The sequence below is a fragment of the Delphinus delphis genome, chromosome 20 (assembly GCF_949987515.2).
Source record: "Delphinus delphis chromosome 20, mDelDel1.2, whole genome shotgun sequence".
Taxonomy (NCBI): domain Eukaryota; kingdom Metazoa; phylum Chordata; class Mammalia; order Artiodactyla; family Delphinidae; genus Delphinus; species Delphinus delphis.
In genome coordinates this window covers 45,415,733-45,443,270 of record NC_082702.1, presented here as the reverse complement: position 1 = coordinate 45,443,270, position 27,538 = coordinate 45,415,733, and the positions used below count along the sequence as shown (strand labels likewise).

The following is a 27,538-nucleotide window of genomic DNA, read 5'->3' as shown; positions in this document are numbered from 1 at the left end:
GGGAGAATGGGATTGACATATACACACTACTATGTATAAAATAGATAACTAATGAGAACCTACTGTATAGCACAGGGAACTCTACTCAGTGCTCTGTGGTGACCTAAATGGGAAGGAAATCCAAAAAAGAGGGGATATATGTATATATAGAGCATATGTATACATATACCATATGTATATGTATAGCTGATTCACTATACATATCAGGAACTAACACAACATTGTAAAACAACTATATTCCAATAAAAATTATTTTAAAAAATAAAAATAAAAAAGCCAAATGTCACAGGGATTAATATACAACATAGTGAATATAGTCAATAATATTGTAATAACTTTGTATGGTGACAGATGGTCACCTGACTTACCGTGGTGATCACTTTGCAATACATAAAAATATCAAATCACTATGTTGTACACCCGAAACTAATATTAATATTGTAAGTCAATTCAATTTTTAAAAAAACACATGACCAAGAGCTGGTGAGGATGTGGAGTAACTGGAACCCTTAAACATTGCTGGCGGGAATGTAAAATGCTTCAACCACTTTAGAAAACTTTTTGGAAGTTTCTTATAAAGTTAAGCATATAACTACTCTATGATCCCGCAATTGTACTCCCAAATATTTACCCAAGAGAAATAAATGCATATATACACACACACACACGACTTGTACAATAATGGTTATTAAAGCTTTATTCATAATAGCCCCAAACTTCAAACAATTCAGTTACATTAACAGAAGAATGGATAAACTATGTATAACCAAACAGTGGAATACTGCTCAGGAGTAAAAAGGGAATTGCCAATACACACAACAATATGAATAAATTTCAAAAACATTATGTTGAATGAAAGAAACCAGACTCAAAAGCGTATATACTGTATGAGTACATTTATCTGAAGTCCAAGAACAAGGAAAACTAATATAAGATGATAGGAATCAGAATCTCTGGGATGGCAGATGGAGGGATTGACTGGAAAGGGGCATGAGGGAACTTTGTGAGGTGATAGATGTTTTATATCTTGAATGTGTTACACAGGCATTTACATTTGTCAAAATGAATCAAACTGTACATTTAAGATCTGTGCATCTTATATCTAAAACATACCTCAATTTAAAAAGTCATAGAAGAATCACTTACAGGATCCTCAAACATGAATGAATATATAGGAATAAATCTAATCAAAATGTTCAAGACTTATACCCAGAAAACTGCTGCTGAGAGAAATTAAATAAAACCTAACTACATGCAGGGATAAACTGTGTTTATGATATACACAAAGGATTGAAAACTAGTGGGAAAGGATGAACTACTGCATAAGTATTGCTGAATAATGTGAAAAAAGACATACATTAAAAGCAGTTTTAAGTAGCACATTAAACTGGAGATTGAAATAACTAAAATACTCAATAAAACATTTTTCAAACTACTTTAAAACTGATCACTAACCTGATAGGAAAATAAGGACATTAAAGCAAAGTGAAGAATATCAGGAAATAATCTAGTGCCAAGGTTGTCTTTTGACCTAGTGGACTTTGTTAACCCTTGAACTTCTGTTTCAACTATTGCATTGGGTGCCTAGGACAGGACATAAAGTCCAGGGCCTGCCCAAAGTAACGATGCTAAATCCAGAAACTACAAAACACAAAGAGGCATAAGATAATGATGGGGTTCAGAACACACTACCACAAAATATGGCACCTTGGCATATTAAATATTTCAAGCTGAAGGAACATAAGAAATGGCAGGTGCAAGAGGGATTTTCTTAACTTCTCCTGAAGCAGGCCACAGATCCCCCATGTGAGAGGTGCCCTCCAAGACCAGGTAGAAAGAAGCATGCGTATCTTCAAATATAGAGGGACATCAAGAGGAGCCTGAATAAACAGGCCTTACTGTTTCCCCCAGTTTGCTACTCTTAGCTCATGTCATTTTATTGTCCTGTCATGTTTTCCCACAACTCTCCATCCTTCATCGAACCAGCATAAAGGAATTCAGATTTTACTACTTCTTCAGATCTTCATTTCCTTATGAAGCCTCCCATATCATGTAAAACTTACATTAAATAAATTTTTATGTTCTTCTCTTGTTAATCTGTCTTTTGTTACAGGGGCCCCATTTAAAAACCTAAATGGGTAGAGGAAAAAGACATTTTTCCTCCTCTGCAGATACCATGATTGAAAAACCATAAGAAACAACAAACAGCAAAATAAATAAATAGATGAGCAGACTTAATATGTTTGAATTACCACATACACAATATAAATATGTTTAATATATTTAAGAAATAAAAGGGAAACATGAAAAATAAAAGAGTAGACAGCAATCAGATTTGACAAGAACCAAATAAAACTTTCAGAAATTAAAATAATTATAATAATTGAAAAATTAAAACTCAGCAGGTGAGTCTTCGCTGAAGAGGGAATTATTGAATGGGACAATAGATAGGAAGACAGTATCCAGAGAAGTCTACAAAAAAATGGAAAACATAAAATAGAGGTTAAAAGTAATAAATAACAGACTAATAGTAGAGTAAGTAATAGAATAATGAAGTAGTTGGAATACCAGAATAAGATAATAGAATGGAGATGAGCCAATAACCCACATGGAGAAAAAAAAAAGAAACATGGTCCGCACCTGACACATATGCAAAACTGAAATCAAAGACAAATCATTAACTTAAACTAGCAGCTAAAACTACTGCCCTTCTAAAAGTAAACACAGGAGAACATATTCATGATCTTGGAAAAGGCAAAGATTTCTTAGCAAGAAGGCAAAAGCATTAATCTTGAAAGAAAAAAGGGCTTCCCTGGTGACGCAGTGGTTAAGAATCCACCTGCCAATGCAGTGGACACGGGTTTGAGCCCTGGTCCGGGAAGATCCCACGTGCCGTGGGGCAACTAAGCCTGTGCGCCACAACTACTGAGCCCGCACGCCACAACTACTGAAGTTCACGTGCCTAGAGCCCGTGCTCCGCAACAAGAGAAGCCACTGCAATGAGAAGCCCGCCCCCGCTCGCCGCAACTAGAGAAAGCCCACATGCAGCAACAAAGACCCAACACAGCCAAAAATAAATAAATTTTAAAAAGTTATTACATTTAAAAAAATGATAATACAGATTTCATAAAAATTTAAAATGTCAGCTCATCAAGAAATACCATTAAGGAAATGAAAAGGCAATCTACAGACTGGTAGAGAAAATTAACAACACATATACTTGACAAATGACTAGTATTCAGAATAACAAGTTGTAAAGTACTCTTACAAATTAATGATAAAAGGAAAAACAACTCAAAAATGAGCAAAAGACTTCAACACTTAAATTTAAAAGATACATGAAAAGCCAGCAAGCACATGAAAAGGTGCTGAACATCATTAATCATTAGAGAAATAAAAATTAAAACCACCAGAAGACATCACTTTATACATCCAGTATACCTAAAATGAACAATACAACACTATGGGTAGGCGAGGGTGTGAAGCAACTGGAACTCCCAAGCTTGGCTGGTGGGAGTGTAAAATGGCACTACTTTGAAAAACTGACATCCCTGGTGGGTTATGTACTGTGCTTTTAATCTTCCACTGTTGGGTTACATGGGCCAAAACTTCCCCCTTTTGCTTAAGCTAGTCCAGGTTAGGTTTTTCTTACTAGCAGCCAGTGAATTGTGGACAACACTAAAGGATAAATATAGATTGTGCCACTGATTATGAATTGTTGTTATGCTGGGCAGTGTGGAGCCAGGACCACTTAACCACACGTCCTTATTCAAGGGCTTGATTGATCCTGCTCAGATAAGCATCCACAAAGTCAGCAACTCTGAACTATGACCTAGGTATCATTTGTTGCTTTTTCCCTGACTGTGCACTTCTGTTTTCTCCCTACAGTGACCTTCTGATGCAGACAATCTGGATCAATCAACACAAATGGGTAAAAAAGAAGTGAGAAGGAAATGAGAAAAATCATGAAATAATAAATAGTAGTAATAAATATTAATTTGAAAACCAACTTCAGAGACTCGCGTAATGTACATGCAGTCTACATGACCATAGATTAAATATTTGCAAAAACAATAAGTGAATTTTCATTACTATCCTGGGTGGGGCCTTCAAGAAAAAGCTAGCAGCAATAGACAAAGTCCTAGATTTAAGTAAGACATTTGTATATTCTAAGGATTAAAGTAACCGGATCTTACATCCAGTTAGAGGACACACACGAGAACATTCTGAACTCGGGTCTGTATTTTTTAAATGTTAGACTAATGCAGCAGTAACTGGAAAACCCATGTGTTATTACGTTACCTTCAAGTTTCCATTTACACATAAGTAACCTCAACCTACCAGTGTAACTTCTGGGTATGGGTTTCTTCCGTTCCTTCTGAGCCCTATACTTCTCAGGCTTTCAAGCACAGGAGAAACTGGTAGGTGGGATTTATACGTGGCTCAGCATCATTTCTGCTGGAGGCGTTCAGTCTTTAGTTCTTTACCTTGTGGGTCTTAGCTTACTCTAACGCAGCCAAAATAACCATATCCTGTTTTGCCTCATCATGTTTTCCATCTGACCTTTCTTAAAATGTAGAACTTTTAACAAAGAATAACACATACCTGTGTCGTAACACACAATAAGTTTTTCGCTGTGATTGCCCACGGTTTGTGGCTCAAAATCCACTTCCAGTTGCATGGACTCTCCTACATTAAGGGTTCCAATAGATGGCTCTACAGAGAAGGGCCTGCAACACACGTGGAGACACATCATCAGAACACATTCCTATATGTACACATATAGCTGATTCACTTCCTTGTACAGCAGAAACTAATGCAACACTGTAAAGCAATTATACTCCAATAAAAAAAAAAAAGAACACATTCCCGACTAGTGTGAGGGGAAAGGGGAGAGGAGACATGAGTTCCAGTTCTGCAGACAACACAGACCCGACACCACAATTCAGTGATTCATAAGTATACCTTCCCGTTAATGTGAAAGAACTTTAGTATTAATGTTAAAATAACAGTAATAGAACAACAAATGTAAGAAAAACTTAAATGATGCATAATATTCTTGTTTGTATCCTTGCCATTTAGCCTTTCTTTTAACATTCACTGAGTGATTCCGGTAAAGGACAGACTTATAACATGTATGCAAATACTGTAATTTGCAAAAGAACAGTACCTTCAAAGGGATAAAAATCAAGTTTTGCGAGAGTTCAGCGAAGAGAGGGTTTTATGACGGAAAAACATACCAGAGTCTCAAAAGTAAAGTGATCACACAATCACACAAGGATAAGGTGAGGGCAGTCTAACAAGGGGTCTTTTTAAAAGGGGGGAAGGGGTGTAGGGAAACTACAAGAGATGATGCAATTGCCCAGGGTTGTTAACAGTAGAACTGTTACCACCTCTAGGCCCAAAGAGCCAAGGAGAAGGAGTGGTTTTGAAACCCACCAGAGTCCTAAGAGAAGGCTGCCTTATGAGGCTCAAAGGGCTTTAGTTAAGAGAGACAGTCAGCCCAGGAGACCTCACACATAGGACACTAGGGGGAAAAGTGCCTTGACCTCACATCCTTTGCCTGATTGCCTGCTGGGACTCCCACTGGCTGAACCCAACCAGAAGCCAAAGGCATGGGGAGCCTAACGACCTCTGCCATATAGGTTAGCCACCTGGGTGAGAGTAAGCTGGAGAAGGGTGGAGAGCATTTGGAAAGGCAAACTGGGGACATCTGTGTCTTGAAAATAGAATTTGGGCATGCAGACCTTATGGGGAGGTAGGGTGGATCTGGGAACAGGAAACAGTTGACTTTAATTGTCCTGGAAAGGAAGAGTAAGAGAGAAGCTGGATCTGATCATGAAGTACCTTAAATAACTTACAGAGCTCTTCCTTCTAAACAGGAAACCCAGCCCTTTTAATTATTTTCATGGTCCATTTCATTTCTTTAAATTGCCAGTTTTTCAAAGTAATGTGTTGGACAATGTATCTGGCAGGCTAAACTGTTTCTGATTATTTACTTCTATCGCAACTGTTTTTAGTCTTCAGTCCTTAAACCTTCCCTTAGATAATGAACTTAATTTCAGAAAACCTAACCTTTCTTCTATGAGGGTACGGAGCTTACAGCATGGGTAGCACTTGGTGGTACCTGAGATTATCACTGCAGGACCTCGAGTGCTTCCTACCACGGGCACTTGTTTATTTTCTCTGGTGCCCTCTATTTGGATTGCCCTCTCCTTTCACTACTTTCCCATTCCTTTGTCTGTCCTTTTCCCATACCTTCAGCACCGAACCTCCAATGAACTCCAGGCACTGTTGTAGGGGCACCAAGAGGTAGTAGTTACTAGCCTGGAGCCAACTGAAAAAGTTCAAAACCCAGATCAGCCATGAGCTTGGGTAAGTCACTGAACATTCAGTTTCCTCAACTGTAAAATGAGGATAAAGACAGCACCCATTTCACAGGGTTGTAGTGAGAATTAAAGGAGTTGATACAGGTAAAAGCGTAGAATAATGTCTGGCATGTAGGAAATGCTAAACAAATGTTTATTATTATTTTTGTTATTGCTGTTGTTATCTCCCTCGTTGGCAGCCGGAGGATGATCTTGGGTATTCAGGTTTTTATCATCCTCCTCTCAATCCTTCACACTGCTCTAGAGACATTGTAAAAAATCACACACAGGATATAACACATCAATCTCTTGTTCAAACACCTTCAGTGGCCCCCATAACTTATGTAATAAAGTTCAAAGTCCTCGACATTTGAGGTCCCACACAATCTACTCCCAACTAGTTTTGGTCTTCTCATTAAACAGATACATCTGTCCAAATACATTATACACCTGTCACATTCTATGTCAGACTGGGGTGGGACGGAATGGGAGGGCTTTAGTCTCTACACCCATAACCTTCCCCAGCACTGCACCTACTCTTCCTTCCAACCAGACAGTGCCCCCTACATAGTTCCAGAACTGCTTGGGTCAGATAGGAACATTCACCGTTTCCATGTCATACTCCTTCCAAAGTCACCCATCATAGCCTAGACTCAAAGTTACCTTTTAAATAGAATCTTTCCTGATTCTCTCTCTTATTAATAATGTCTCCTTCCTCTCAGAGGCCATAACTTTATTTTTACTTCTTACATTAGCTCACCTTGTACAATAATAAGTTTTCATGCCTGTCTCTCCCAATAGCTAGAGACTCTTGAGATGAAAGGAAAGAGAAAGCAAACAAAATTTCATTAGCACATACTCTATGCTGGGTACTACAGTAGGCATTTTATATACGTCAATTCTTTTAATCCTCACAAAATCTTGAGAAAGTAGGTCTTGTTATTTGCATTTTAGATACGAGAAAGCAGATGCTCTAAAAGGGCAGGCAACTGGCCCAAAGCTACCCAACTAGGTAGTGGTAGAGCAGGGATGGAAGCCTGCCTTCAAGTTTTTTTCTCTCTCCCCAAACCATCCCTAAATGTGGAAGTCACCTGGTTAGATTCATCTTTGTGTCTCTCACTACCCCATGCATAGCTCTTTACTCATAGGAGCCTCTCAAAAGAGGTTGTTAAATTGAATTATAATCAACTTTTAAAGGGAAATTAAAAATATCTCTAATCTTTATTTAATCTTTATAACAACGTGGCGGAACAGAAAAGGAGCAGACTTTTGGTATCACAAGAATCTCTGCTTGATGGGAGATGAAGGTGAGTCTCAGCGTCTTTAAAGTTCTTTCCTTCCTTATGGCCTCAGGAAGAATCTGAAGAATTGAGAACTGGCCCCAGTTTCCTGGCTTTGGGAACAACATTGTAACATTCTCTTCTACCTCCGCTTCCCCAGTTTCTAATATTTTTCTCCCTACACTGTGCTTTCATTTTTTTCCCCAAACATTTCTTAGTAGCAAAATAACAGTTTTGAAATGAATTGGATAGTATTACATTACAGAACGTAAGCTGATTTTCTATGGACAAAGGGACTCTTCTTAGGACCTCCAGAAATCCTAATTCCATACAGTGGTAACAGATTCTTCCCTTTTGTGCTAATTGTTGGGTTTATATTACACTAAACTTCTTCAGTGGTTAGAAAATCACCTGGGATAGCCATATGCTACTTAGAGCCGCCTAAGCTTTCTCTATAAGTCAGACATTAATTGGATAGAGTGTGTTAAGTTCTGGTGCTTAAACATTGTCTATAATTTGATTTTGTATTCATTTTACTAGAGGCAGACAGGCTGAAAAGGCTAGAGAATACCAAGTACCAGAAAATGATCTTACAGAGAGGTAAAAGGTGCTGTTCCTCCAGGGTATAAAGCTGCCTCTGTCTACCAGAATGTCTGGTTTCGATATCACATCCTCATTAATACCGAATACTTGATTAGGGAGGGAACTCGGGTTTGTGTAAAATCATGAGCCACAAAAAAGATTTTGAGTTTTTGTTCAATCCACTATGAACTGCTCTTAAGAACTAAAACTATTCCATTCAAATGATTCAATATTTTAGCAGAAGACTAAATACTGGTTCTATTATATTAAACATTGAATATAAAATTAGTATTTTTCCTTCAGATAATCTGTCTTATTAACTGATTCCTAAATTGAGATTTTAGATTTTGAAAGTGCTCCTTAATTCTTTCTATTTCACCTTCCAAAATTAATCCTACTTTAATAGTCAAAGTTATTCTGGTACCTACTCGAGTTTTAGGTCAAATCTGTAATAAAGGTGAAGAGTAATTGTTTATGTTCTCTGTATACTTTATAGCACATTGAGGCTCCTTTTATTAGTGTAAAAAAACACTATGCCTCTTTTATAGTACTTGGAGCATGATTTTTTATTTTAAATTATTGTAGAGGTTTATAGTTGTAGCTCTGCTGTTGTGATATATTGTTGGTTAGGCATCCTATAAACATTTATTAAGCACTTATTTATTCTAGACACTTTGCTAGATGCTGGGGACATACAAATGAGAAGAGATACAATCCTTGCATTTGAGATCATATTCTAATGGGAGCAACAGACACATAAAGTTTTATTTTTTATAATTTATATGAACCTGACCACTTATAAACTTCACCATTAATTAAATCATTATTTCAATGAAAAGAATATGATTTGTTTTTTAAACAATTTCCTGTGAGATATTATTTCTAACTGTATAATGCCTATAAAAGCAGCAAGACCAAGAGTATAGACCCTATGTTTTTGACTCCAAATTCTCAAACTACATATACTGCTCCACTATGTCTATTGACAATCATCTTGTCAATGAAAGAGTGGTCCTCAGCCCTGTCTGGGCAACACAATCACCTGTGCACTTTTCAGAATGGATAGTCATCAGGGAATCCCCCCAGACATTCTGATTCAATAAAATGTGACCACAAATTCAACTGCATTCTTTCGCATTGTAGTCGTTAGGGTTTTCAGTTGCAAACAATAGAAACCAATTCTGGCTAACTTAGACAGAAAAGGGATTTATTGGAAGGATTTGAGGTAGCTCACAGAATTGACATCATGGTTGGAATACATGCATTTTGTAGAAAGAACCATTTTGTGCATAAAAGTACCATTTTGTGCAGAGTCTAAACAGGAAAACAAAAATAAACAGGAAATTTAATTGAAAGACTTGGTTACACAGAAGATGAAAGCTATGAAAAGCCCAACTTAAGATGGTGAGATAGCTCAGGGATTGGTAATAGCAGTAAGCCATTTCCACCACTGGGCTGGAAACCAAAGGAGAGGAGGAAGTATTAGCAGATCCTGGGGACCTGGCAGAAGTTGGAACCATAGCAGGTCTGTCTGACAGGAGCTAGAACCACAGAGGAGATACAGCTGCTTGCTGGGGACTCTACTGAAGTTAGACAGGGAGGAAGAGAAATACTCTGACTTATTCCTACTCTCCAACCTCCTTCTAGTGCCCCCCACTGGTCAAACCCAGGTGGAATCCAGCAGGTCGTGGAGGCTAGAGGGGCTAACACAGCCCAACATAGATACTGAGCAAAGCCTGGGAAGGGCAAGGAATGGATCTTGAGGTAAACAAGGCCAGAACTGGCCCATGTTTGTTTTAATCCAAGTTTTGCTATTAACTTACTGGGGGAACTTGGCTAAGTCATTTACCTTCTCAGACCTTACTTCTTTCATCTGTAAAATGGGAATGTTGGACTAGAGTTTCTAATGTCATTACGATTGCTGGCTAGTCCTTGAGTTAGCTCACCATTTTACCTTAGAAGTGTTTCTACATTAGGAAAAGATGATTCACTTTCACAGTTACATGGATATAAAAGTTTTAGATCTTTTCCCGCAACTTCACACTATTAAATCTGTGATTTTGTTTCACTTTACATGAATGTATTGCCAATTATGTGTAGTTTTTAAGATTCAGCCAAACAGTTCAGGAAGATGTGCTGCCTGTGCTTGTTTTTCCACCTTAGGTGGACTCTCTTTTTCATTGGAACAATACCAATGTCACAGGAAGTTTTTAATGTGTATTATGGATGGTGGTTATGAAAGTTCTTTTTTTTTTTTTTTAACCAAAAGAGATTGGTTCTTTCTAAGTCATTGTGAGCCAGTTGAACAACTTGCTCTCTTCCCTTCAATCAAAATATGAGTCTCACCACGAAATGACAAAAGAAGCCTTTATAAGCACTTTGACAATGTCAGGAGACATTGATTTTCAAAAGAATTTTTCCTTTGCCTCTGACGGTTGATTTACCTAAAGTGGGTCAGAGTCTTGCTTCCACCCAGGATGTAGAGAGCTGAAAAGAGTGTTTCTTTTACCCTAACAACAACAACAACAACAAAAAACCAGATAAACAACAAAATCACAATTTTTCTCAAACCCATTAGAGAGCTGAGATTGCAGGGCAAACAAAAATGGACAAACCCCTGCCCCTAAAGAAGACAAGACATGTGCAGAGTATTTCACCTGTGGCAGATAGAACATTCCTACAAGCAGAAGAAATGGTGAGAGAGGATGGAGAAAAGAAATATTTGAAGAGATAATGGCTGATGTTTTCCAAAAATAATGACAGATCCAAGAAGCTCAGAGAACTTCATGCAGAATTGAAACGAAAACCAAATAAAAGCAAAATAAGATCCTTAAACCAAAAAACAACCAAAAACAAAATCCACATCTAGACACATCACATTCAAACTGCTAAAAACCAAATATAAAGACAAAATCTTGAGGCAGCCCAAGAAAAAGACATAATTACCTACAGAAGAACAAAGCTAGGAATTACAGCAGAATTCTCATTAGAAAAATGTAAGCCAAAAGACAATGAAGTGACATCTTTAAAGTACTAAAAAAAATGTATATATAACCGCCATTTCACAATTCTATACTGTAGAGAAAAAATCTTTCAAAAAATGAAGGCAAAATACTTTTTTTCAAGTAGACAAAAACTGAGATAATATCCACTAGATCTGTGCTACAGGAAATATTAAAGTAGTTTTTCAGCCAGGAAAAAATGATACCAAACAGAAACTTGAATCTACATGAAATGGTTTAGAGCTAGTGATGCTCCTGGGACACATGTAAGAATAAACACATTTTCCCTCCTGAGGGATGTGCCTCAACCCACATTATGGCATCCCTGCTACCTACAATATGGCAGACCAAGTAACCCGAAAACTCTTCCACCAGAAAATACCTAGAAAGTCTGGATAAAATACAACTTACCTAAATGTGTAGCTGAGCATGCAAAAAAAAAGAGGCAAATCCACAGGATTCAAAAACAAGAGGAAATAAGAAGCAGAGCAGTAAGCCACTGAGCCCTTGAAGCCTGGGTTTTAACAGCCCTGCTAATAGCAGCAGGATACAAGGTCTTGGGATGGTTAAGTCAGGGGAATGGTAACAAAATCCCCATATAAACCTGGGAAACTTCAAAGGTTACCAAAACATTCTCCCATTAGCACAAGGAAAGATGTCTATCGTGGTCTTGAATGAGGGAAACAAGGATTCTCTAGGGAATTCATACTTTGGACATGTGTATTCTACCAGTTTAGGGTTTAGATATGCATGATCAGTCCAGGAACCTGTAAGCCGAGAAATTACCAGAGAGGCATGTAGTCTAATCTATGTAGTAGAGTCCATGTAGTCTAATCTTTGGGAACCAGGCAGAAGTAAATGCTAATCCTTACTGGAGAGATGTGTCCTTAAACTAGAGATTGTCCCTAAACTAGCGAAGGATTCCACAGATAAAGCCCTTATGAAAATGACCCAGCTCAATACCTGCCTTATTTTTAAAAAGTCATAGAAAAAGAACTTGACCTTCTGTCTCCCGTGTTCCCAAGCTGGCCATTCTTGTTATGGCCCTGCTAATCAGCCAGCATCTTCACGTAACAACCATAACAACCATTCTTCCCCATCTTATAAGAGAGATCATTGAGGGCAAGGATTGTCCCATAATATTTATATTGTCCCATAATGTCTACTACACTATAGCTACACCATAAATTATCAGATTAAAATCAAACAGCTTCACTTACTAGCTATGTGCTCTTGAGCAAGTTATACAACCTCTCTATTGCTCAGCTTTCTCATCTTCAAAGCAGGTTGAGTTCTTCTCATATCTCATCACTTCAAACTCTTCTTCTGCCTCCTTCTACTTTTAAAGATGTTTGTGATTACACTTGGCCCACCCAGATAATCCAGGATAATCTGCCCATTTTAAGGTCAGCTGATTAGCAACCTTAATGACATCTACAGCCCTAGTCCCCTCTGTCACATAACACTACACATTTCCAGGTTCTGGGGATTAGGACATGCACATATTTGAGGAGCCATTATTCTGCCCACCACACTGGCAGTAGGTCATTTAAAGAAACAATAAAAGAAGAAACACTCACTATACAGTACTTGCTATATACCAGCAGTTTATGTTTATTAATTCATCTATTCCTCACAACAACCCCATAAGGTGGCTACTTTCCCCCATTTTTCAGATAAGAAAATTGTGGGTGGCCTGTAAAGCTGGACAAGGCAAAGAAATGGATCCTCCCATCAAGCCTCCAGAAAAGAACACAGCCCTGCCCACACTGGGAGTTTAGCCCAGTGAGAATTCTGATCTACTGAAGGGTCAGGTAATAGATTTGTGTTGTTTCAAGCCATGAAGTTTGTGGTAATTTATTACAATAGGAGTAGAAAACTAATACAGCCAGTTATAAAAGTCTCAGTCACAACAAATATGTTTATTAATATATTCCCATGAGCCATTCACTATGCTAAATAGAAAGTCTCTTATCCAGCATTTCAGAAAACCACCCGTACCCAAACAGGTAACCTTGAATTTTGGGTTCCTCGTGGGATGAAGAAGTAGTCTGCCCCACATCATTGAGGTCTCCCATCCTTGCAAGTGAAGACTGTAATAAGCAGTTGCATCTTGACTGCTATTCTAGGAGACTACATGTGCTGACTAGATTTAGTTATAATCAATCAAAAACAAAAGCTGAAGGAATGCGTACCTATGAGTTTTGAGGTGAAACACAGCATCTTTGTTGCCAATGTTTCGCACCAGCAGAATCTTCTGAGTGCTGTATTTAACAGGGCAAGCAGAAAAATTCAGCTTGTCAGGAAAATCTAGGATGGCTCGTGCACCTCTAGCTTTGATGGGCACAATAAACTTTTCTCTTTCAGTGACACAGGTCAACATATGGGCATAGTCCTACAAGAGAAGGGTATAATCATTACTTGTGGAAACACCAACATGACCAAGATAACTGCAAGAAATATGGCTGTATGCCAAGCATCTTGCAAAACAACTTAATATATATATATATTCTATGAAACCTTCTCAAGACAATTATGGATGTACCTTCAATGAGATACTCTTTTCTAAGAAAAAGAGAACAGTTCAAGTATTAAAACCTACAAGCCAATAGAGAAGCTTATGCTTCTTGTGTTTCCTGGATATTAGGGAGGTGGGATGCGGGACAGTTGAGGCTCATTCTTCTTTAGATCAGAGGAGGTTCACACCAGTAACTTCACGTCCTCCTGCTAAACCCTACCTACTTATCCTTCATGCCATGTGTTAGACTGATAGCTCCGAATAATGGTCTCTCTATGACCACACTCTTTGAAATATGACTGTGCAGCTTCTCCATCATGAGTGGAGTCTATTTCTTTACCCTGTGCTTTGACCACTGGAATGTGGCAGACGTTATGCTATGCCAGTTCCAAGCTAAGGCCTCAAGAAGCTTTGGGCATTTCCATTCTTGCTCTTGAAACTCTGCCATGTAAACAAGCCTGGTCTAGCCTACGGCAGGATAGGAGCCCAGACGTCCCATGCTAGACCAGCCTACTGCCCCAGATATGTGAGAGAGCCCAGCCAAGTTAAGCAGAGTTGCCTACCCAACTCATGGGTGGGCCCAGTCAAGATTAGCTAAACCACAGTCTGGTGAGCCATAATATCCATAACTGAATTTGGGAGTGGTCTGTCATTATACAACAATCGCTAACCTATTCAAAGCCCTTTGTAAACCTCACCTCTTGGGCAAAGCCATTACTGACCATTCCAAATAAAAATGCTGAGGCCCTAGGCATCCATCGTCCCCAATCTTGAGTCTAAATGCAACAGAAATGCTGAATTAAGTCACCCTTTATCTCCTCTCATAAGATAGGAAAATGGAAATCTCATCCTCAATGCAACAAAGAAAAAGTTAAAAGTAAACCATCACCAACAAGCAAACCTAAATGTGAAAGGAAAGCATTAACAGTCTCCTCAAGAATAGGCTCAGGGGGCTTCCCCGGTGGCCCAGTGGTTAAGAATCCGCCTGCCAATGCAGGGGACACAGGTTCAAGCCCTGGCCCAGGAAGATCCCACATGCCACGGAGCAACTAAGCCCGTGCGCCACAACTACTGAGCCCGTGAGCCACAACTACTGAGCCCACATGCCACAACTACTGAAGCCCACGCGTCTAAAGCCCATGCTCCGCAACAAGAGAAGCCACGACAATGAGAAGCCTGCGCACCACCACAAAGAGTAGCCCCCGCTCCCCACAAGTAGGGAAAGCCTGCATGCAGCAACAAAGACCCAATGCAGCCAAAAATAAATAAATAAAATAAAAAAGAATAGGCTCAGAAGTCACTGTGAAAGGAATTTGCTATCTAAACAAGGTTCATTTTCCTTCATTTTAAGTTTCCCCATCATTTTAGTGTGTGTTTTGGCTGCAAGGCAATCTTTATAAGTATAAAGGCCTCTTGGAACTTAAGTTTCCTTTTGGTAATCATGCAGTAAATGGTTTTCAGTGGTGGAGGTTTAAAACCTCTCTTTGGACTTTAGGCACAGAGCAGGAATGGGAATGTCTGACATACTGACTGACATTTAGACCTGGCCATGCACTCAATTTCACGAAACCCACAGGACAAGTAGAAAGCACTGGTATCCCCAATTCGTTTATGCATATAACCATGTTTATTAAGTGTCCAGGTGCCAGGCACCGAGCTGGGTCTGGGTATTCAACTGAGTAGTAAAGGCAGACGTGGATCACTTCGAGCTTACATAGTGACGGAAGAGACAGTGAGCAGGTAAATAAAGCATATCTAATGTACAATGCAATACATACACAAATATATTAAATAAATATAAAGAGAAAATAGCCAGGAATGTTCCCACGACAGAGCTTTACACCTGCAGTCTCTCTGCCTCCCTGAACTCCAAACTCATACCCAGCAGCCAGATCAACATCTCACTGGATACAAACTTACCATGGCCCAAAGCGAAGCTGCTGACTAACGCCACTGCCTGCAACTGTGCATAAAGATACCCTACCCAGGGAAGGAACGGGGCCTGAAATCCAGTCCACTCTGCTGGCTCCAACTGAATCGGCCTAGAGGGGCAGCCTTTTTCTCATGCCCACAAAAGCTCCACAATGCCAACTGAGGTCCTGCTCATGACCTTCCTTCCACCCTAAATCTGTCCCCTCACTGCCTCTCCATCTTGGTACATGAATCTCCATCCTTCCACTGGCCTGGATTTAATATCCTGGCATGAGGCATCCTTGATCACTCTGTTTCTCAATTTCTTAGTAAATCTCGTAGGACTGACCTCCAAAATATATCCAGACCACAAACACGTCTCACTACTTCCACCCTGCCACCCTGACCCTAGCCACTCCAATCTTTCCTGGGCTAACTGGACTCTATTTCAACCCTTGCTCCCTAAAGTCTATTTTCCACACAAGGGCCAGAGGGATCCAGTTAAAATATAAGTCAGCTCAGGAGGCTCCTCCATTCAAAATCTCCCAAGCAGAGAGCTGGGGGGCTCTGAGTGCTAGGGTCTGGCACCCCTGTCATTTCTCTGGCCACACCTCCCCCCTCCCCCACTTGCGTCTGTGCTCCAGCTACAGGTTTCCTTGCTGTCTCTTGAGTATTCTAGAGATGCTCTCCCTTCAGAGCCTTCAAACTCGATGTTCGTTCCATCCAGAACATGCTTTCCTGTAATTATTCACATTGCTTGCTCCCTCACTTCCTTCAGGACTTTGCACAATGTCCATTTTCTCCCTGAGGTCTCCCCTGATTGCCCTATTGTAAACTTAACTCTCCCTCTCCTGTCCCATCACTCCCTAACCTTTCGTTTGCTTTAGTTTTCCCAGAGCCACCTAATATATTATAGATGTTACCTATTTATTGAGTCTATTGTATGCCTCCCCCCATATCTCCATGTCAACAGGGATTCTGCCCATCGTATTGACTTCACATATCCAGCTCCTAGAACAGGGCGTGGTACTTAGTAAACATTCAACAAATATTTGCTAAAAACAGGCAAATGAGTACTATAATGCTGAGTGAAGAGAAATAAAGCATAAGGGAATAAAGAGTGAGTGGGGGGGGGGCTTCCCTGGTGGCGCAGTGGTTGAGAGTCCGCCTGCCGATGCAGGGGACACGGGTTCGTGTCCCGGTCCGGGAGGATCCCACATGCCGCGGAGTGGCTGGGCCCGTAAGCCATGGCCCCTGAGCCTGCACGTCCGGAGCCTGTGCTCCGCAACGGGAGAGGCCACAGCAGTGAGAGGCCCGCGTACCGCAAGAAAAAAAAAAAGAGTGAGTGGGAAAAGGCCTCTATGAGGAGGTGACATTCCAGCAGAAATCTAAGTGAAAGGAGAAATGACGTCATGGGGGTGGGTGGTAATCTGGGCGAAGCATGATTCAGAGACTGTGGCCATAGGGGAATAAGGTAAGGAGAGGTTAGAGATGCAGCAAAGAGGTTGTGGGAAGCCAGATCACACAGGAGCTTGTAAGCCATTGTTAGGACCTGAGGATGGACAAAAACATTAAAGATGCTGAAAGCGGATCATGATGTACCTGATTTTATGTTTTAGAAGAATTACTAGCTGCTATGTAGGCAACGAACTGTAAGGAGGCTAAGATGAAAAAAGGGTGGCCAGTTAGGCAGCCACTGCAGTAGTCCAGGCAAGAGATGAAACTGACCTGGCCTAGTGCAATAAATGCTTAGCCTAGAGCTTGGCGAGTAGTTAAGTACTCAATAAATGTTAGCTGTCATTACTAAAGTGTTGCATAAAATACAATGTTTTGTGTAAGGCACGTAGGAAAACTCAATTTGTGTACTTGTTGTTAGGATAATAATGATAATCCTGGTAATGATGATAATAATGGAACAAGATAATCTCAAAAAACGACAAGGACTTTGAAGAAAATAAAACATGGTAAGGTGATAATATGGGAAGCAGCTGCTTTAGGTTAGAACAACCAAGGAGGCCTCCCTGAGGAGGTGGCCTTCGAATAGAGACCTGAATAGCCAAAGCATCCAGTCAGGCAAGATATAGGAATGGAGCGTTCCTGGCAAGGAGAGGTGCAAACATGAAAGTCCTAAGGTAGGAGCAAGTAATAACAATTAATGGACAGTATTCATGAAATTTATTTAAATTGAGTTGTTGGACTCTTAGCTCTTGAAGTGATTCTGGTTTCTGCATGGTAATGCCAGGCTCAAAAATTATGCCATTCAGGTATAAGAAAGTACAAATTACACGAAGCATACTTGATCCTAGAAAACTCCACAGCATTCAACAACAAAACAGTCTAGTCTGATTACATCAGAATCCTAAAGAGATAAGTACTGTTTTCATTTTTTCTTAGGAGATCAAACCCAGCAAGCAAAGGTTTTGTTGGGAATTAGAAACTGGAAAGCTGCTGGCACATGTGAAAACTTAATATTAACTGAGGCTTTGAGAGAAAGAACAAAAGATGCTGCTGAATCCACGATGAGAGGGGATCTCCAAGTAATCTATTCTATGTTTACATATTCTCTGCCTTGTTCTATAAGGAATTGAAGACAGCTGAAAATACTTTAGGAGGCTAACTGAAATATTCAAATTTCCAAATGAGGAAGATTTGAAGTTTGATCAGAATTATATATTTTTTCATAATCAAGTCATATAAAAGAATACGAAGAAATTCTTTAAACTCCTTAAAAATGTATTCCAATCTCTTAAGCTCTGTATTTAATATGACTATATTAGACTATATAATATACAATTATATATTGCTCTACTGGCTTAAAATTAATTCAGATGTTATGACTTGGGGGGCTTTGTCAGTCTGCAAGCTAAGCAATTACTTCAGTTGATGTACTTCCTTCCTCTGTACTTAAATTCAGAGCAATCAGGTCACCATTCAGAGCCAAAATATTTATTCCAAACTCTCTCCCGTCTACTATGAGACTTAGCAATGAATTACTTCATATCCCAAAATGTTATTCTATATAACAATGGCCTCCAGATGAAACTGCCTATCCATTCTTTTTTCTGTGCATTAGCCTTCCTTCCAACCTGCCTATCCTCCAAACTTAAAAAAAAAAAAAAAAAAGGCAGTGGAATATGCAAGTGGCAGATTTGACTCTGAGAAGTGAAAAGAATGAATCTTGATTTTATATTAGCTCCATGATAGAAAGCAAACGTGGCAATAATTCTGTCCTTTAACAACTCAGGCAAAGGAAAATGATGTCTTCTACTGCAGCAAACGACTCCGCAGGCATTCAAGTGCAAGCACAGCCAGTGCGGTTAAGCCGTCACAATCCTCTTTCTCCCTTTTCTCCACTCCTAAACTTGATGGTGGAATGGCTAACACAGAGTAAAACCAGATTTGATTAGGACTCAGCACATTTAATACTCACTGTCCCTGAAAAATGTTATAAATTCCCTAACCAGTTAAAAGTACTCAATCTGAAATTCACCTCTCTAAAGGGAAGAATTAGTTCTCAAGTCCTCATCAGTTTAAAAACAAGACTGATCAGGTCTCTCGGGCCTTATCCTCTACCACTCTGACTCTTCATATGATTTACCTGGGGTCTCAGCTTCCTAGGGGCATCTATACTTCTCCACCTATTAAAAAGGAATGACCTCTGATCTTTGGCTTGTAAAGTGACCCGAGGACTTCCAAATTTACTTTGAGTATTTTTATCATTAGTATACAACGATAATGTGGTTACTTCATGATTCATGTACAAATCATCCACTTAAGGTAATTAATTTCCTGTTTAGCTTTTTTGCTTTCTAAGTTACCTTAAATCTACCAATCTACCTGTATCTATACCCATATACTCTGCCTTCATTCCTGTTCTTATCTAAGACCAAACCCTTTCCTTGCGTACTAGATTTCAATCCTTCTCACTCACCTTAGGATTTTCCTAAAGCATCAATTTCCCTCTTTACTGAACATTCACAGCTTATAACAATGCTTAAATAACTTAAACATCAGCTTACAACAATGCTTAAATAGCCTCAACTTAAATATTAAATAAACTACCCTCAATCTCAACATCCACCTCCAGCTACTGCCCCATTTTTCCAATTACCCTTTACAGCAAAACTCCTCAAAGGTGTTATTTATACTCAATATTACCACCTCCTCACTTTCTCTTTTCTCTTCTACCCACCCCATCAGACTTCTCTACCCAACATTCCACAGAAACTGTTCTCACCAAGGTCACTAATGACTTTGCCAAATCTAATGGCTAAGTCCACATCCTTGTTTTATCCTATAGCTTTGGACACAGTTGATCTCTCCTTCTTTTTTAAAAATACTTTATCCACCTGGACTCCAGAGCACTGCAGTCTCCTGGCCTTCCTCCTACTTCACGACTACCCCTTCTTAGTGTCATCCTCTGTTGGCATCTCCTCCTCTTTCCACCCTCTTCTTTATCTCCACTCACTCCCAGCATCATCTCCTCCACCCTTGGTGGTAAGTAGCATCATTACACTATGACTTTTAAATATTTGTCTGTAGACCCAACATTTCCCCTTTATTGCAGACAATTGTGTCCAACTGCTTCCTTGATATTTCCACTTGGATGTCTAAAGGGAAGTTCAAACTTAACATATAAAAAAACAGAGCTCCTGAGTCCCTACCTCACTCCTACCCAGCCTCGTTAACCTGTTTTTCTTCCACTTTCCATATCTCAGCAAATGGTGGCACCATTCGGTCGGCTGCTGGCCAAAATATTATGAGAAACTAGACTCCTGTTTCTTCACACCCTTTATCTAATTCATCAGCAAACCCTGACAGCTCTACCATAAAAATATAAATCCTTTGTCCACCTACTTCTCATCACCTCACTGTTACCACCCTCATCCAAATCATCCTCATCTTTTTCTCGCAAACTATTACAATAGGCTCTTGTCTCTATATTCATCAGGGTTCAGTTCTGCTACATATAACAGGGAACAGAAGAAAATAAGAGCAACTTAAACTAGGCAGCTAGAAGTTTATTTCTCTCCTAGAAAGTCCAGAGGTAGTTGGGCCAGGTTGGTATGGTGACTCCACAGTGTCATGAGAGACACAAATTCCTAAATTCCTGCTCTACCAGTCTAGCACAGGGTCCATCCTCAATGTCGCCAGATGGGGCAGAGTGATTCCTGGGATGCCAGCTATTCTCACAGCCAAGCTGCAGGCAGGAGAAGGTAGAATAGAGCACTTTCCACTGTGTCAGCTTCCGTCAAGTACATGCGTTTGGAAGTCCTGCTCACATCTCACAGGCCAACATTTAGACAACATGCAGCTGCAAAGGAGGCTGGGGAAATGCAACATTTTGTTTCTAGCAGCAACGAATCCAATCAAAACATGTGATTCTCTTACCAATGAGGAAAGAGAAAATGGATGTTAAGAGTAGACAACTAGCCATTATGCCTCACACCCTTCAGTCTATTCTCCACACAGCAACCAGAGTGATCTTAAAAATGTAAGCCAGATACGTCATTCCTAATCAAAACTCACCAGGGCAGATAAAGGGAAAGAAACAAGCATTTATCCTATCTTTCCTGTATGAACTGTACCTCAGGATTCTTATTAACTCATTACAAAAATAAAGTGTAACAACACACATTTTGTGCCTCTCGATGTGATGTAATAGGAAATACCATGTTACCTAAGAATTCTGGCCCCTCCAAATCAAACATGAATCTAAACAAGGCTCTAGACCTAATTACCAGTCTATAGGAAACAGAGGGGATGGAGGATCATTCTATGGAATCTGGTGGAGTTGCACTCAGTACCTTGTATGGATCCCAATTTAAGCAAACCAACTTACACATATACATATGATTGATTTAAGCAACTTAAAATGCACATATATCATTGATTTATGTGATATTTATATACATATATACACACACCTCTACATATACATATATGTTTTCATATTACTCAACTGGGGAGATGTGAGTACTGACAGATATCTGATGATATTAAGGAGTTCCTGTCATTTTTTAGGTGTGATAATGGTACTGTGGTTACGTTAACTTTTAGAAAGGACCTTATCATTTAGAGACAAACAATGAAGTATTTACAATGAAATGATGTATGGGACTTGCTGCAAAATCCTCTGAGGCAGGCGACAGGATGATGAAGCAAGATTGGTCATGCACTGATAGCTTGAAAATCTGGGGGATGACAGTTCACTATATCATTCTCTATATTTTTACATATGAGTGAAAGCTTCCATAATAGAAATATTTTAAATAACTTATGGTGGCTTCCTATTCTACTTTGCATGATTTCTAAGACGCTTCATGGTCTTACCCTCTACAAACCTTGTCTCCTACCATTTTCCCAGCAGCTTCCTCCGCTCCAGCCACACTGGCCTTGCACTTCCCTGACCTGTTGCCAGACATATTTCTGTCACAGGGCCTTTGTAAGTGCTGTTCCTGCTCCCACACAAATATCCTCCCCGTTTAGCTCTCTGCCCAAATGCTACCTCATCAGAGAAGTCTCCCCTGATCTTCCTACTGAAAGGAAACAGTCCCCATTCTCTATCACTCTCTGTTCTCTATCATGTCAATATCTGACATTAAATGACCTGTTTGCTTATTCATTGTGGAACATAAGCTCCATGAAGGCCAAGCTTCTTCTATTCTCCACTGGATCCTGGCTGACAGAACTGGGCCTGGTGCAGAGCGAGTGAAATAATATTCATCTTAATATCTTTATTTGGATACTACATTATCAAGAGTTCTTCATAAAGAGAATGCCTGAGATCCTCATTAGCCGTATTATAAAATGATATTTGTCAAATCCAGAAAGCTAGAAAGTAGTGATGTGGCTCACTGAAGATATGAAACAAAATGGGAAGAAACACCTTTAAATAAGCCTTCTTAGATATCTTTCTCCTGGTTGAAATGACGGGAAAAAAAGTTAACATCTAATACATTCATGGCACAAAAAGATATTTGAGCCCCCTTTTTATATGCCTTTGCTTTTATCATCTTCAGGCCATCCTCAAGTTGAAGAAACTACCTTATATTTTCTTGAGATTAACTTCCTTATCTTACTTGGCAAATATTTATTGCACACTTCCTATATGTTAGGCCCCGTACTAGGCACCTGGATTACAGGGGAAACCCAGACAGAACCAGGGAGGGTGAATGCTAGGCAGGAAGAAAACTAAATCCCTATCATTATTTCTGTCAACAAGAATCACTGATTGTAGAAAATCTTATGACATCTATACTTTAATTCAAAGTGCTGGCACTATAGTTCATTAATGTTACACACCTGGGTAACAAATTATGTCAACGTTTTTCTACTTTTCTTGGGCCATGTTCTTTAAATTTCATAGTAACAAATCAAGAAAACTATTTTGACAACAAACTAGATATTTTCTCAACACATAACTGAGCAATAAGATTACATCACTTCATATTTTCTTCAGACCACTGCTGCCATTTCCATATGCCAACACTATTACAAAGAGATGCTTTCTTAAGTCCAAGAAAGTACCCAGTTTTGCTTTCCTACATAAGCCTAATATTTTTATACTCCTTTTAATAGTAAAGATACAGATTTAAGAGGTCAAGAAAAATGCCTGTCTCCAGAATTTTATAGTGTTATGATAACATTGATTACTATATTTCTACCATCCATGACATGTACACTAGGATTATTAGATAAATAACATATCCAATCTTTTTTTTTTTTTCAAGTCCATGTGAAAAGAAGAGATAAGGAAAGCCAAAGTGAATTTCCTGCACCTGTTATCTGGGTATTTGGCATTCTAAACAAGTTAAATCTCCAGGAAGCTAGATTAATAGATGACAGGAAAAAATATAAATTGCATTATCATCTTCGACATGCTAATATACATGGGTGCTGAAAATCCAATTGAAAGGGGACTGGCTTATTAAACTGTGGCATGCTGCAATTTACATATCTCACCCTCCAGGTGTGAGGAGGGTAAATGAGAATGGAGTGTGTTCAGATCAGCAGGGGATAAGGAGGAAAAATACATATGCACATTGGCTATCAATTTGGCCAACTGGAGAAAAAGTGACACAGTGAAAAGACTGACTTTTATTCTTCCTGAAATAAATCTGGCTCTAGTACTCCTCTGCTACATTCTGGAGCAGCACAACTAACAGCACAACAGCACAACTAACCCTAGCTGGTCATTCTGTGCATGGCCCTGTTGGTTTTCCAACAGTAAGAGTGAATGTAGATGCCCAGACGACTGGAAAAACTACTGGAATGGAGCCCTGCTGATGGTGCAAGGGTGGCAGGATCTTTGCAGATAAAGGGAACCAAAACTAGCAGCAGGAGCTTCCCCAAAAACCCACCATCAGTCTTAGACAGTCAGCAGAAGGAGAAATCACTACGTCCTTAGAAAAACGTATTATGTCAATTATTTCATAGCTTAGAGCCCAATCCAACATAAAATCCTAATGTGTCCAAAATTAGATAAGTTTCTCATAGGTAGCCATTATACTCACTCTCTCTCTCCTCATACATGCATGTAACCATTGATAACTTTCAAATACTTAGAAGAAGAAACAGTAAAACAACATTTAACTTATTTTTTTTAATTAAGGCTTTCCCCATAGGGCATAGGCAATGTTCGTGAAATGGAATGCTAAGAGGGAATAAAAAAACTAGGAGTGGGCTTTCCTGGTGGCGCAGTGGTTAAGAATCTGCCTGCCAGTGCAGGGGACACAGGTTCGAGCCCTGGTCCAGGAAGATCCCACATGCCGCGGAGCAACTAAGCCCGTGCGCCACAACTACTGAGCCTGCGCTCTAGAGCCCGCAAGCCACAACTACTGAGTCCGCGTGCCACAGCTACTGAAGCCCGTGTGCCTAGAACCCGTGCTCTGCAACAAGAGAAGCTACCGCAATGATAAGCAACGAAGAGTAGCCCCCGCTCACCACAACTAGAGAAAGCCGAAGACCCAACACAGCCAAAAACAAATTCATAAAATGAATTTATTAAAAAAAAAAAACTAGGAGTAAGATAAGCTTCCACGAAATATAGCCAAGTAATAAGCCTCAATGGGAATGCTGGCATTTCATACTTAAAGTAAATACAAACTCACCTAAAATATATTTCAGTTATTTATTTGCTGTATAGATAAGCAGTAATAAAATCTCTCCCCCTTTGCTTTTAACATTTGATGTGGTAAAATTTTAAATATACACAAATAAAACAGAATAGTATAACAAATCCCATGTATCCATCACCCAGATTCAACAGTTATTAACATTCTGTCATTCTGGTTTCATCTGTACCTCCATCCATTCACCTTTCTATTGCTTTTATACTTTAAAAGTTTTTAAGGTAAAGTTTAGATATTTTGGAGTGCACAAATATTAAATATACAATTTTGATGAATGAATTCATCCATGTAACCCACACATCTATCATGACATAGAACATTCCACCTCTTCAGAAACTTCTGTGTATCCCTTTCTCAGCCAGACTACCTACAGGTAGAATAATACTTATTCAACAGAAGACATTTTTTTCTCCAGCACAGAAAAAAATTAAGGAAAGCCAACTCCTCAAATCCAGCAAGCTTAGTATTTCAGGCTGCACAAAAGCTTATTATATTCAGCTTTTATAATTAATTGACAGTGTAGGAAAATTTGACACCCAAACTAAATCCAAGTACTGTTCTCTTCACAGAGAGCATTCAGATATAGAGCCTGGAGAAAAAAATAAGGACTTCAATAACGTGTAACAAAAAGCACTACTTCTGGAACTATTTATCTTTCTGTTTATTTCAATAATACCCCAAACAAAATGATAAGTTCATAAACACAGCCCAAGAAACAAACAGTAATACTACAGAGTGGAAAAATAACAGCAGTATAATAGTAATGAAATTTCTAACCACTTGCTCCAGTGATGTATGCTTGGCAGACCACATTAAATTCTCTATCCCTGCTATCCAGAAAAGCAGAAACAGTAGCACCAGCACCAGGAATACTGGTAATGACATTTACAACAGCTAATAAGTATTAGTGATGGAGAAGCAGGGATTCAAAGCTAGTTCTCTGTGTCTCCATTATGCTCTTTTGATTCCAACCATAACGGCACAATACAGATAAGCAAACACACTATTTAACATTATATATAACCTGACATTTTGTTATGCCTATTTTAGCCTTGTTTTTTGTCCTCGCTCTTTCAGTCATGCTGGTAAAAGCCCTTTCCTCCTCCACACAAGTCCCCACTTTGGCCCTTACAGAGGAAAACTCAACCCACAATTCTGCAGTCTTGGAGAAGGGCTGGGGAGAAGCCTCCTCCCTCAGTCGCCCAAGCTAGATTTTCCTTCCAGAAGTAACTGGAATTTATACAACTGAGGAGAGCCTGAGAATAGGCTAGATTCCTGACAGCTGTGGTGATGCTGGAGGGAAACGGCCTCTTTTTGAACTCAGGCTCTTTCTAGCCGGTCTGTGTGCAGACAAGGATAAGCAGACAGGGCAGGTCTCTGCTTTTGGCTCTAGCCTCTCCACTCGTGCTCAGGAAGAGCTACTGGTGAGGTCACCCCTTCACGGAGGACTGGTTATCTACCGGTCATTGAGGAGCAGAATATGGCCTCAGGTCCTGGCCATATTCTTTGCCATTAATGAGGCTGATACTGTGATCAATATTGGATCTTAGGACTCTTTCCTAAACTAGTTAGAGTGTGGGGAGGAGGGATGCAACTAACAAGAATCCCAAACTTCCAAGAAGGCATAATCTCTACCCTTTGTCTCAGCTCATTGCACCCGGGCCACATCTTTTCCTTTTTGGTGTACAGTCCAACATAAATAGCTGTACGATCCAACATAAATATGCTGAAGTAGGTTCCATGGGAGCATCCAGGATTACCCTTCTTTACACTCTGGCTACTTGCAGCTCATATAAGCCCTCATCACTGTTTGACAATTCTCTCCGTATTTCCAGTGGTGCACCATCCCCTCCTCTCATCCACCCTCACCATTCCTCTCCTCACCACCACCACCAGCAATACCACCATCAACACCACCACCACCGATACCATCAACGACACCAACAACACTGTCGACGACACAGCTACCACCACCACCACACCACCACCACAACCAATACCACTAAAACCACCACCAACAATACCACCACCAACACCACCTCCTCGAATGCTCAGAATTGCAAACTGCTAGTGACGCGCATTCAACCAGTTTGTTGCCAGCGCTGCTGTTACCTTGTTCTCCTCTGGACTAAAGAGGATTCGGAAAACGGACGGCACTCCTGGTGCTACTTTGTGGCCAATATCTTTGGGGCTGATTACTTTAAAGTAAGGTGAACTTTCCTCAACAACTTTCACCATCCTTGGAACCTGCAAGAAAAACACAATAATGGGCACTGTACATGTGAAAGCAGAAGAAAAAGGACAGGCCTTGCAGTTAAATGTGAAATCTCCATCTGCTACTTACTAGCCATGTGACTTTGGTTAGGTCTGAACTTCCGTTTCCTCGAGTGTAAAAGGAGATGACAGTACTTACCTTTACCCCAGGACCTCACACAAAGTAAGCACTCAATGTACTTTAGCTTTAATTTTTATTAACATTTTTATTATTACTCAATTTGTTATTGCAAATCTTTATTTTATTATTTAAATGTGACTATTTTCGAAGACTAACTGCTTAATCATCTAAAACCCCACCCACACGGTGGAGCTGCACTGGACTTCCCAACATTTGAGAACTGCTCTGGGAGAAGAAATCACACTTACTGCACTCCCGCTATGGATCATCCACTGTACACGAGATGCCACTTGATCCTCACAATAACCTTTGAGCTTCATTACAATTCATTCTACAGATGAGGAAACA

The 27,538-nt window shown here is 39.7% G+C and overlaps 1 protein-coding gene across 1 annotated transcript in view; it reads right to left on the bottom strand.

Moving 5' to 3' along the window:
• HYDIN (HYDIN axonemal central pair apparatus protein) overlaps window positions 1-27,538 on the bottom strand; it is a 432,285-nt gene that overhangs the window by 301,242 nt on the left and 103,505 nt on the right. Inside the window, 3 exon segments of the mRNA XM_060000506.1 lie at window positions 4,606-4,730; window positions 13,428-13,627; window positions 26,908-27,042. Of these exon segments, the coding sequence (XP_059856489.1) occupies window positions 4,606-4,730; window positions 13,428-13,627; window positions 26,908-27,042 (460 nt within the window).